At 48.6% G+C, this 13041-nt stretch overlaps 1 protein-coding gene across 5 annotated transcripts in view; it reads left to right on the top strand.

Moving 5' to 3' along the window:
• TTC39B (tetratricopeptide repeat domain 39B) overlaps positions 1-13041 on the top strand; it is a 906668-nt gene that overhangs the window by 618629 nt on the left and 274998 nt on the right. For all 5 annotated transcript variants that reach the window (XM_069626054.1, XM_069626053.1, XM_069626052.1 and 2 more), the window contains one exon: positions 4956-5087. In XM_069626054.1, coding sequence (XP_069482155.1) covers positions 4956-5087 — 132 coding nt within the window. The remainder of the gene's footprint in view (positions 1-4955; positions 5088-13041) is intronic.

The following is a 13041-nucleotide window of genomic DNA, read 5'->3' on the forward strand; positions in this document are numbered from 1 at the left end:
TTCTGTTTCACCTCTGGTTTGGGGTCAGACTCTTCTGCGGAACTACTTTCTAAACTGGTCGAAACAAAAATATCACCATCCCATTTGTCCGGATCCCAATCTACACCAGCGGTAGCGATTACAGTTGCCACCTTTCTTTTATTGACCCCTCCCCGTCTTTTCCTATACTTATATCGCGCGACTCTGACTGCTGCCCTCTCGGCCACCGTCTGGTATGTGGCGGCCTTATCTTTAAGCAATTTCATTTGAATCTGCTGCATTAACGCAGTCTGCCGTTCTGCAGCTAACTCTCTCTCTAATCGCAACACCTCATTTTTTATGTCGGTTTACATCTGATGTATTTTCCTATAAGCATGCAAAAGAACCCAACCTCGCCTACCTAATGCGGCACATTCTTTACCACGTTCTACTGGAACTTGTTGCAAGCATGCAATTACATCAGTCGGATCGGCATCTCCCAATCCTTGATCCCAAGTTTCACTTAAACCGGCACCACATGCCCACACTTGAGCCAGTTTATCATACGGACTCTTCGTCCAACCTGGAATAACAACATCAGAACAGTCACTGCCAGCGGTAACGTTCTTCTTCTTGAACAAACTACTCATTATCACAAGTAAAGCAAAACCTCGTTGAACCTATATATTTTCTTCTCCACACTGCAATCACTCCCACAGGCACTCAAACAGATACCAAAGAGACAAAAACTTCACTTTTCAAGAAAAAACTTCACTTACACGACAACCAAATCCTATCTATGTTTCAACAGACTCTTGGATGCACGGAACAACTCATCACGTACATCCTGTTTGTGACGCCAAAAATGTACTGCTCTTCCCCGAAAAGTGCACGAAACAACCATAATTCATCAATGCAATTATGGAGCAAGTACTTTCAACCACAAAAAAGACAGACAGACACAATAACTCACAACCACGCACTCTTAGAAGATAAATCAGCTCTTTACGGCTATTTATTCAAAGCTTACAAGTACATAGAAATAACTCATAAAAATAGTAAGGTCATACATCACAAAAGAAGTAAAGAAGTCAAAAGGAAATACATCACCATGAGCGTAACAGCAGTCCTCATCTCGTCCAGAAGCGGCTGGAAGACCCCGGGGACAGCCAGGCCGAGAGTTCCACAGCTCACAGGAAGGCCAGACGTAAGCGTCCTTCTCTGGCTGAAGTCTCATCTGACCCCCTCCGTAGCTCCACATATATACACACTCCACAAAGGGGAGTTAATTCCCGAACATTCTGGAAATTGCACTTGCGCAGTTGAGGAACAGCCGTCGGTTGCTAGCTGGGTCAATTGAGAGCTCCCCTCAAAGAACGCAGGGCCTCCCTGCTCTAAAAACACGCTCCACGGAGAACAGTAGCAAGCCATAACAACGTTGGCTTTCCCAGCAGAAATGGCCTTGACTGCATACCAAGTTTGAAAAAGCATGTTTGTCTCAGCACTGTGAATCTAACACTTCAGCAAAATGTGTGCAGCTTTTCACTGCGATGTGAAGTAAATATCCAACATGGCTCCGTGCCCTCCCAGGATGCATTGCACGCCCGCGCCATTTTGAACCAAGCATAAATCGAGCATAACAGCTTCTCTGGCTCTTCAAAAGTCGTGGGCTCCGCGATCTGCCTTGACTCCACCTTCACAAGGTGCAATGAGGTCAGGGGCTTCTCCTGCGCATAGGACTTTCCTTCCCCCCCTTCTGCTCTGACCGGCCACAGTTAAATACAGGTCTCTGGTGAAAGTGATATTTTCCTTTGTTTCTCCACAAGTGTTTCTTTTTACATTGCCTTCAGCCAAACAAAGTTGCCACACTGTTCTTCATTGAAGACAGTCTCATATATGATATTTGACTTTGGGAGTTCCACACAGGAATGGGAGTCCTTAGCCCCAAAGGGGGAGTCTTTCCTGGTGCAGTCCTACGTGCCTCGGCCCCTAGGGAGGGTCTTGTGGAGCGGGATCACCTCCCTAGTCCCACAAGAGGAGTCCCCCCCCCCCCCTTCGGGAGAAATGACGAATGCCTGCGATTCGTCACATACCATAAAGCACAGAAGTCTAGCTCTCTGGGTCCTTGCATAGGTTAGTAGTATTTTCTGCTACAAAAACGGTGAAAGCCCCAGGAGGGCATTTGGACTGCTTTTGGGGTGGTGGATGAGCTCCAGCAAGCGGGATATGATGACATTCATGTCACTGGGATGGTATCGGGAAATAGAGGTAGTCAGATTAAAGTGATTGAGGGCAAGCCCTTGGATAGATTTAAAGTTTAAGAGGAGAAATTTGAAGCGGGACCAATGGTTCACTCCAAGCCAGCAAGCTTGGAGTGAACCAGTATTAGTACCCCAGTATTAGTACCCCAGGTAATTTTAATGTTGTAGAACCAAACTTAGCTGAAACATTGTTGCTATTGAAAGATATGCATCCCACAAATTGTCCTGGGGAAATTTTCCCCTCAAAATATATACTGGAGCATCAAGAACTGTTTGCCCCATTTCTATGCCGGTTCATAAAGTCCTCTTTTCGTACAGGTTCTATTCCTCAAAAAAAACCAGGTCTGGATCCATCAGATGCAACTAATTTAAGACCAATCACAAATACGTTATTTTTCCTTAAACCTATAGATAAGGCAGCGACCACACAGCTACAAGCCTATGTATTAAACTCCGGCATATTACATGTGAAGCAATCAGGTTTTCGAAGTTTCCATGGAACGGAGACAGCTTTATTGGATCTTCAGACATACATGTTGGGTAAATTGGAACATAGCAAGTCAGGGTTGCTGATGTTATTAGATCTATCGGCAGCCTTCGACTTGCTGGACCACAAGATCTTGCTCAACAGAATGGCGTCGGTAGGTGGACTTTCCAAAAATGCCATTTCTTGGCTCAGATCTTTTTTGGAGGGTCGCCAGTCTCGTGTCCACTGGGGTGACTGTGCTTCTGAGCCACAGACTATCACATGTGGAGTCCCCCAGGGAGCATGTCTCTCTCCCCTGCTGTTCAATATTTACATTCTTCCCTTATGTATCGAGTTAGAATCGTTGGGGATCTTTTTCTGTAACTATGCAGATGATTTCCAACTAGTCTTGAACATAACTGGGAACTATGAAGCTGACCAACAAACAGTAGCCGAAGCATATGAAGTCATAAAACAATGGATGTCAACTAATTGGCTCTGTTTGAATGCTGCGAAAACGGAGCTGATGCTCTTCGGCTCCCAGCATGCCCAACTCAAACTAAGCCCAGACTATAATTGTTTTATGATAGAAGGTGCTAAAATCAAAACCGTAAAGAAAGTTAAGACTTTGGGTACCTATATGGAGGAAAGTTTGGATAGTGAGGCACATGTTACTGCCATCACTACCCACACAAACTACCACCTAAAGGTTTTGAGACAAGTAGCCCCGTTGATTTCAGTAGAAAATCGCATAAAACTTGTGAGAGCAGTAATACTAACCGCATAGACTATTGTAATGCACTGTTGGGGGGAGCTAATAAAGCTGACATCCAACAGTTGCAGAAGATACAAAATGCAGCTGTTAGAATCGTTTTCCAGATGAAAAGCTCGGAACCCACCAGTACGGCCAGAAGAAAACTTCACTGGCTTCCAGTGGCAGCTCGTATCCAATTTAAAATACTTACCACATGTCATAAGTGTATTTTTGGAAACGCTCCGGCTTATTTGAAGCAAAAGATAAATGTCTATCAACCAACAAGAAGCTTACGTTCCTCGGTTGGGTCTCTGTTAGCTTTGCCCCGGATAAAAAGGTCTCGTGGTTTAGGTAGGGCCTTTTGTGTCCGAGGCGCGCAAGCCTGGAATTCTCTTCCGACACAGATGCACCTGACAGAAAACCACCTTGTTTTTCGTAAACAGTTGAAGACTATATTGTTTGAATAGAATAACTCCAGCTCTGTCTGCAACTTCTTCTGTCTTTCGGCGCCTGGATGCCTGCGGGCTTTGGCGCCTTATAAGTGTAATTAACATAACATAACAAGCCTGGATGTGTTATACGGGATGGTATATGGAGTTCTAGTTGAATGAGAGAAGTAGCGTTTTATCGGGTAAATGTCATTGACTCGGCTGACCTTCAAATAGAGCTGTGTTGTTTGCAGTCCAGGGGATTTCGATGTTGAGTTCTACACAAAGTTCCCCCAGTGGTAGCTCAGTGTTAGAGGTTGAAGACTGTGGAGAAGATGGATCCTTGTGGCACTCTGCAGGCTACTGAACATCATTGATATGTACAGAAGCCCATATGGACAGCAAATGACTGGCTCTTCAAATCCCATTTGGGTGGCAAAGGTGTTGAGCAGCATGTTGTGGTTGACCAGGTGAGCAGAAAATTTGAGCAGAATAGGAAGCCAGAGGCGGTCCTTATCCGCTAGGAGGAGTTTTCTGTTGCAGACCTGGATGTTTGTGATCTCAATGCTGCATCTGGGCCACAAGCAGGTCTGGTCCTCTTGCAAGAGATTCTTTGAAGATCTACTCATGTAGTTGAGGGCGACTGTCTTCTCAGTTCCCTTTCCAGTGACAGGTTGATGGGTGAGAAGTTGGTCATTTGGGAAGACATCCGCGTGGCGTGCAGGCTTCATATTCCAAGATGCTTTTCTGAAATTCTCCAGTCCAGCACCAGGGCTTTTGAATTTCTTTTGTTGCTCTAAATGTTGTCGTGCATCCTGCATGATGTGTTGATTTGACAGACTTTTGTATACAGTATATGTATTCTCAGAGGCTATAAGGATGATGAACATGTTAATTTACTCACAAGCATTATTGAAGTCTGAACATTGATGTTTTTTTCTCTTTCTGACAACTTGGATTGTAAAATGAAACTAATTCATAAACGTGATGCCACACCTTTGCCACTTTTTATTTACAGGGAGTTCACCATACATACCTAAAATAACAGTAGGATACTTGGTATTAACATTTTTGTTTTACTTTCCCAGGGCCAAAGACAGCATGTATCATGCTCTTGGGTACAGCACCATCATAGTTATGCAGGCTGCTATGACGTTTGAACAGCAAGATATCCAAATGGGAATTAGTACAATGAAGGAAGCCCTGCACACGTGCCAGCGGTAAGCCAGACTGATTTTACTCTGGTTCAGGCTATACTTATTCATCAGTGGATTATGCCATCATTTTATGCTGTGATGTTCTAGTTCAGGGTTGTCCAGCTCCATTAATAATCATGAGATACATTTGCATACAATGATTGTAAATGTATGCAAATTTCTTTCTCATGAATATTAGAGGGGAAGTTCTGAAACCCAGTTGGGATTCTGGTCTTCGAGGCCTGGAGCTGGACAACCCTGTATTTAGTTTGCAGGACTGCTAACTTGGTTTTCCGTTAGTACATGGGAATTGGAACCTGCAATAATTTCCTTTGTAACCTTTCATCAATGTTCTTTTGTAATATATGTGAGCCTGCTGTATCTGTATGAAAGCCTGCATGTAATGTTGTTCCACAGAGGTTATATCACTGTTCTCCAGCATGGGGTCTGGCATGGATTCCCATGCTCATGAATATTCCCCGTCGTCCGGCTGGGAATCCTCGGTAAAGAAAAAATCCGTATCAGTTTCGTTTCTGATCTGTCTTTCTTAGTAGTAACCAATCACTGACCTCTGGGTCATACTGCCCCCAGCCAATGACTGCCCTCTCCCTCAGCCCCGCCTCTGGCAGCCATCCTCAGATTTTTACGGCACGCTCAAGTGTTGGCAGTCCTCGTGCTTAGCTCTCGAGTTTTTTAATGCGTTTTCACGCTTTTTTCAGGAGATTTTGTCATTTTTAGGTTTAATCGAGCTTCAAGCTCCTCCGTTTCTACTTCTGATAACGGGGACCCGTTTCGGAATTCTTCTACGCCCCTCAAGGGTGAAGTTTTCGTCGACTTTACACTTCTTGGAGGATTCCGGAAGATCTGCGGCCTACCCAACAGACATGGCCCAGGACAAAGGAAGCTCGACGCCCGTATCCAAGCTGTTCAGGAACTGCCCTGGATGCGGATTATATAACGTTTTCAGGGAGGACGAGCATACGCGATGTCTCTACTGCCTCCATGGGGACAAGACGCATGTGGAGAAGGACTGTGCGTTCTGCAAGAACCTGTCGGAACGGACCAAACAAGATCGTCGTTCCCGCCTCGCCTCCTGGCTGGCGAAGGGCACAGTAAGTGAGAAGGCGAAGAAGGTTGAGCGGGCTTCTAAGTCCTTTGAGGGCGCCCCAGCGATGGGGGCCCAACATAAGGCCAAGCACCGCGAGTCTGCGGGCTCCGGGAGCGCCGATAGGTCGGGCTCTTCGGAGCGCTGCTTCCCGGCACGTTCGACCACGAGCCAGCGCTCTGGTTTGGGGAAGAAGTCCGAGAACCCGGGTAGGCCGCTGGAGCGGACCCGATCTCGAAGGGGGAGCGAGGCGTTGACCCTCCCCTCAAGGCGAAGGCCCAGCACGCACCTAAGGTGGTGAGGGCCTTGATCCACCCGGCTACGGCCTCTACCGGAGTGGTCTCTGCGACCCTGGCGGAGCCGGCTGAGACTACGCCAGTGGAAACGGCCTCTGGGCCCAGAGTATCTCTCCCACCACGGAGGGAATCCTCTTTCCAGCCCACCGCTAAGACCCCCGTGAAGCCCCCGGCTGAAAAAGAGGGAGGGGGGGCGGTGGCCGCTTCAGACTCGGAATCAGACTCTGAGGAGGAACTGGTGGAGACCAAGAGGGGCCTCAACGAAAGGTCCATAGGCTTCAACGAGAGGTTCATAAACCTCAACGAGAGGTTCGAGAAGGTTCGATCCCAGGGGACGGTCCCTGCTGACGTGATCGAAGACAGCGACGAGGATGACGAACAGGGCCCAGTGGAAAGGCCTTCCCGTCCGTCGCAGCCATTGCCCGAGCCCCAGGATAGCTCGGCGGCCATTTTGTTGGCAATCCAATCCATATGTACCGAGATAAGGACGAGATTACCAAGGACCCCGACGGAGGATCCAGAACCAGGCCCGTCAGGAAACTCTCTGAACAAGCGGAGAAGAGTCCACCCCGCTCTGCCCTTAGTGCCTGCGAGGCCCGGTGGACCCCTCATCCCCCTCGCCGGGAGAGGATACGGCGACGGATGCGGCGACGGGGACGGACGACGGCGGCGATGACACAGCAGACATCCCTTCGACACCCCCACAGGCGTCCACAGCCGATGAGGTTGGCTCTTTCCATGCCATGATAACCAGGGCATCCGAGCTCTTCCAGCTCTGCCCTGAAGAACAGAACAAGGAGGGGTTTCTGTACCAACGACGACAGGCTAAGAGGAAGACGGTCCTCGCTGTGCCTTTACTCGACGACATCTGGGACGAGGGGCTTGCCGTCCTCAAGAACCCTGCCATGACACCCGCCAAGAGGGACAGGTACGAGAAGAAGTACCGAGTCCCCGATGCCGTCCCCTTGTGCCTCAGGGCCCAGCCCACGCCGGACTCGGTCGTCTCGTCAGCGGCTAAGAAGAAGGCAGCGGGCGCGGCGTCTTCAACTTCCACTTCCCCACCGGACAGCGAGGGCAAGAAGTTGGACTCTATGGGATGACGGGTCATCTCGTCGGCGGCGACGACGATTAAGGCGGCCAATGCCTTAGCAATCGTGGCCCGCTACGACAGGGAGCTCTGGTTCAAGATGGCGCCCCTGATAGATTTCCTGCCTGATGAAAAAAGGGCAGAGGCCCTAGAAATACTGCAGGAGGGCGAGGTGGCGTCGGATCACGCCATTACGGTGTGACATTGCCGATACCGGATTTCGCCAACTGGGCAACGGAGTTTGCCTCCGACGACAAGGATGGCTCAAGCTGACCCGGCCGGGTGGTCGGGCCCCCACCGAAGCACCCCAGTGGGAGGCCGACTGACGAAGTTCGTCAGGGTGTGGGAGTCCATCTCCACCGATCGTTGGGTGTTGGACACCCTGGCCAACGGGCACTCACTAGAATTCCTAAAGAGGTGCCCTTGCATTCCTCCCGTGGCCAGGAAGGAGAATCATGTCCCTCAACTGCTGTTGGAGGTAAAGGAGATGCTCATTCCTCCCGTCCCTCAAGGACAAGGTGGTGAGGATCTTCATCGACAACACCACCACGATGTTCTACATGCGGAAGCAGGGAGGCACCAGATCCCCAGCCCTATCCAAGGAGGCCCAGGATCTGTGGCACTGGGCCGTCGCCCAGGGGATGTTTCTGGTTCCCTTCCACCTGGCAGGAATAAAAAAACACCATCGCCGACTCACTCAGCAGGGAGCTGCGCTCGTGCCACGAGTGGGAACTGCGACAGGATCAAGTGGATCGACTCTTCCAACGATGGGGCAAACCCCAGATCGACCTGTTCGCGACGGCGACGAACTCCAAGTGCCAGAGTTCGCCAGCAGGTTCCCACAGCCGAGGAGCATGGGCGATGCTTTCTCGTTCCCTTGGGGCGGCCTGTTTCTATACGCATTCCCTCCGTTGCCGTTGCTGCTCCGTCTCATCGGACTCAAGATGTCCAGGTGCAGGATGATCCTCGTCGCACCGGCGTGGCCGAGGCAGATCTGGCTCCCGGACCTTCTGGACTTGTCAACGTCCCCGCCAGTCAGGCTGCCGGCAGACGCGGATCTTCTCTCCAGAGAAGGAGGCGCCATTCTACACCACGACCCACAGTCGCTGAACTTGCAGGCCTGGCTCCTGCAGCACTAGAGATTGGAGGGTACGATATCCCGGCTGATTGCAGAGAGGTTCTTGCAAAGGCTAGGGCGTCCTCAACTCTCAAGTGTTATGGTCATAAATGGAAGAGGTTCACTGTCTGGTGCCGTGCACAGAAGATTAACTCTCTGCAGATTACGGCCCCTCAAGTGCTGCCGTACTTACTGTTGCTGGCCAAGGCTGGACTGGCTCACACCTCCATAAAAATACATCTGGCTGCCATCTCCCAATATACCAGGACATACGGGACAGGCGTCCTTGTGGTCTCATCGCCTGGTAAAGGAATTTGTGAAGGGACTATTCCGTTCATTCCCGCCGGTGAAGGCTCCTGCCCCGGCGTGGGAGCTTAATGCGGTGCTGACCAGGCTCATGGGAGCCCCATTCGAGCCTATGCACTCGGCGCCCTTGAAGTTCCTGTCATGGAAGACAGCGTTCCTCTTGGCCATCACCTCTGCACAACGAGTGGGAGAGATTCAGGCCCTATCTTGCAAGCCTCCATGCTTGACTTTTCATGACACAAGGGTGGTGCTTCGGACACACCCCTCCTTCATGCCCAAGGTGCCGTCGGACTTCCACCTCAACGAGCCCTTGGTGTTACCAGTTTTCTTCCTGTCGCCTTTGACGCCGGCCGAGAGGACTTTGCACTCGCTGGAAGTAGCCAGAGCGCTGAAGTTCTACGTGGACCGCACGAAGAGTTTTCGGAAGACTTCACAGCTATTCGTGAACTTTGGGTCTGTGAATCAAGGGAAGGCTCTCTCGAAGACTTCCATTTCCAGATGGCTCTCCGGCTGCAACATGCATTGTCACCGGTTGGCAAACCGACCGCTGCCTGGCCGTCGGAGAGCCCATTTGACCAGAGCGATCGCTGCTACCACGGCGTTCCTGTCTGGTGTAACCCTGCTGGACATCTGTAGGGCTGCTACGTGGAGGTCGACGCACACCTTCACAAGATTCTACTGTGTCGATCGGGACTCCAGGGAGGAGTCCAGGGTCGGCCAAGCAGTGCTGCGCAACCTGTTCGCCTAAGGTGAGCCTGGTGAGGAGGTAAGAGATGCTTAATGTTGAGTTGTTGTATTGCTTAATGTTGAGCCTGCTGCCGCCTCCCATGGTTGTGCATGTGTACTGCTATGTATTCTTTTATTCATGAACATGTGAATCCATGCCAGTCCCCATGCTGGAGAAGGAACAAGTTACTTACCTGTAACTGTTGTTCTCCAGCATGGGTCTGGCATGGATTCACATGCGAACCCTCCCGCCTACCCCTCTGCGGCTCTTCACTTGGTCATACTGCCACTTTGCGTGCCACCAAATCTGAGGATGGCTGCCAGAGGCGGGCTTAGGGAGAGGGCAGTCATTGGCTGGGGACAGTATGACCCAGAGATCAGTGATTGGTTACTACTAAGAAAGACAGATCAGAAACGAAACTGATACTGATTTTTTCTTTACCGAGGATTCCCAGCCTGACGACGGGGAATATTCATGAGCATGTGAATCCATGCCAGACCCATGCTGGAGAACAACAGTTACAGGTAAGTTACTTGTTCCTTACTTTACTGTTGATCCATGTCACAATGCCTGCTGCCAGAGCCAGCACACTTGGTGAAAAGTAGCTCCCTGCAGAATACAACAGCCACTAAACATGTATTTAAAGCAGTTGCTAGCTTTTCAGATTCTGGATCTACGTGATATTGTTGAAAATAAAATACTGAATCACAAAATGCCGATTTTATTTTGTATTACTTTTTGTGTGTGTGTGTCCCCCATTTGAGATATATGTGTATATATATATTATTATGGGGAGACCACCTGCACCACTCCCCATAACCCTCCACATTTCTATTACCCCCTCCAACCCACATAAATATGCAGTGAAATGGGGTCCAGAAATTCGCTATTTTGGGATTCTGCATTTGATGCCCAGATTCCATTCTTTTGAACTAACTGCCGTTATGAATTCGATCAGTTGGTAAATGAGACATTTGTCTACTCTGTAAATTTAGCACACTGTTGAGGTTTAACACAGAACAGCATAAATCTGTCTGCAGGCTCGCCTAATGGTGGGTGTTTTCCCAACTGAGCCGAATCTAGATTTATTTATTAAACAATTCAACAACTGGACTATTTCTTGCATCAGAGCGATCAAATGATAGTTTGTTAATTTGGATGATTGACTGACCATGTATTTAGGGGATACAAAATATCCCTTTTGCTAAAAGAATATTGCAAGTCACCTTAGACTTCTGTATCCTACTAAAGGAAACCTGCCTTGTGCCCATATTTGCTCGCAGAACTACTTGGTGACTTGCAATAGCCTTCTAAATTACAGTGGGAGTGCTTTATTCCATTTATTGAAGTCTAGTTGTGAATTCTCTACTCGCCTGTAACAAGCAAGGTACATTGCTCCATTTTGTTCTTAGGGGTCCTTAAAGCATATTGGGTTCTGTGTGCCCTCCTCACACTTGCCACTGCCTGCTGTCTGCTGACGGAGAGCTTTCTGAGCCTTTGTGCAGGCCTTGTCCAGCCAGCCTAAGGATGGAGGCAAGCTCTTCCTCCATCTAGAGCTCTTGACTGGCCTCTTTTGTTGCTGCCAGAGGCTGATTGGGCCACAAGTGGCCCACATGACCTAGCCTCTTGCTGATTACACCTTGTTACTGGGCAGACTCACCTGGGTGGCTTAGCACAGAGGCTTGGTAAAGGGTATTGCCGCTTTGCATGTTAGCTGAACTCGCCCTCCCCTATACTTTGCCCAGCCTCTGTTACATGGCTGCTCATCTAGGTTTAAAACTGTGAGTAATTTGCTTTGTGATATCTTCCTTGAATCCATCTCACCAGTCTTATCCTCCACTCCTCCTTTCTCACTTTACTGAACTTGAATTTTTCTTCTTGCTCTCCTGCCTCCCTTCCTCTCCTACATGGGGCACTACTTTAGCATCGGTTTGGGCTCTTTTGCATATTAATGCCTATATTTCCATATTCTAGAATGTTAGCCGATTTGGCTGGTGTCCATGCTGCTGGACATTCGTACAATGTCCATCATCACACACGTGAGCATTTTATTATGTTAGACTTATTGCTGCTCTTCCTTTGTCCTTATGTAAAATTCTACATGTGGAATGAAGCTAACCCATTTGTGATGGCATGATTAGAGCCACATATTTTTTCATATATATTTTTTCAAATGTAGCTATTTTGCCCAGCAGGGTTTGAATTTATTGGCTCTATTGAGCTTTGATACTCCTTTTGTTTTCACTGCTGCTGCTGGCCCCATTGCTTGCACTTTTCTGCTTGTGACAATGGGCCTCATTCTATGAGGGCCAGTCCGGTAAAAAAAGTGCTGGTATTCGTGAATACTGGCACTTTACCGGAATGGCCGACTACGGGTTTGGTGCTGGGGTACATAGGTTACCTCCAAGCTGGAGGTAAGCCAGGCGCCCTACCGGCAAAAAAAGCTCTCATTACCGGCACCGGTAATCCGGCAATGCCGCCGGACCGGGTGCTGGAAACTGTAACTATATTTGCCAGCATCTTGGCGGCTCTACTGCCAGGATACTGGCACGGTCAGAATGAGGCCCAAGGTCACGAATTTGCACATTTGAGTTGTTATTCTTTAATGATCATGCTTGGCGCTTGCACTTTAGCTCAATAATTGTGTGTTTAATGCATCATTTAAAAGTAGCGAACAGCGCTTTATATTTTTTGTATATGTGTATGGACTATGTGAATGACTAAATTCAAAGATGGCGTTATGTTTTAAATCGTTTTAATTAGATGTTTTGGTTGCCCTCCACACTGAGTCTGCTTCCTCCTACTTTTTGATGTATCTTATCAAAATCACAAAATTTGTTCCCCTTCTTTTCCTTTTCTTTTGAGCACATCTCTCTCCAGCTCCTTGCTCCCCGCTCGTTATGCAGCTCAGTTACTGCCCCATCGGGGACGCATGATCTCGACCTATTGTTGAAAACTCTCCCGGCTGATGTCCCTCCATGCATCATGGGTGACCTCAACCTCATTAACATGACTAAGGCCCGTAGACTACTGCTTGGCTCCACTCTCTGACCACTCTTTGTAAATCTGCAAAATATTGCTACACTGTACCCTTTGGATCCACTCTTCCTATACTCCTCAAGACATTCCTCTGCTCTGTTTTCCACATTTGTCGAAGGTCGGGAGCCAGCCCATTTAGAATTATCTATCAATCCTAAGGAATTTCGATTGTGAACATTGTAATGTTTGGTTTACACTGTAATTTCATGTATATATGAATGCATATTCTATTTAGTGATAAAGGAGGAATATAGTTTTGTTTAAGAAGTGCACAGTTATGTCACTCTAATCAAATAGATCT

This window comes from Ambystoma mexicanum, chromosome 6p, assembly GCF_040938575.1.
Source record: "Ambystoma mexicanum isolate Mex_15411 chromosome 6p, UKY_AmexF1_1, whole genome shotgun sequence".
Lineage (NCBI taxonomy): Eukaryota > Metazoa > Chordata > Amphibia > Caudata > Ambystomatidae > Ambystoma > Ambystoma mexicanum.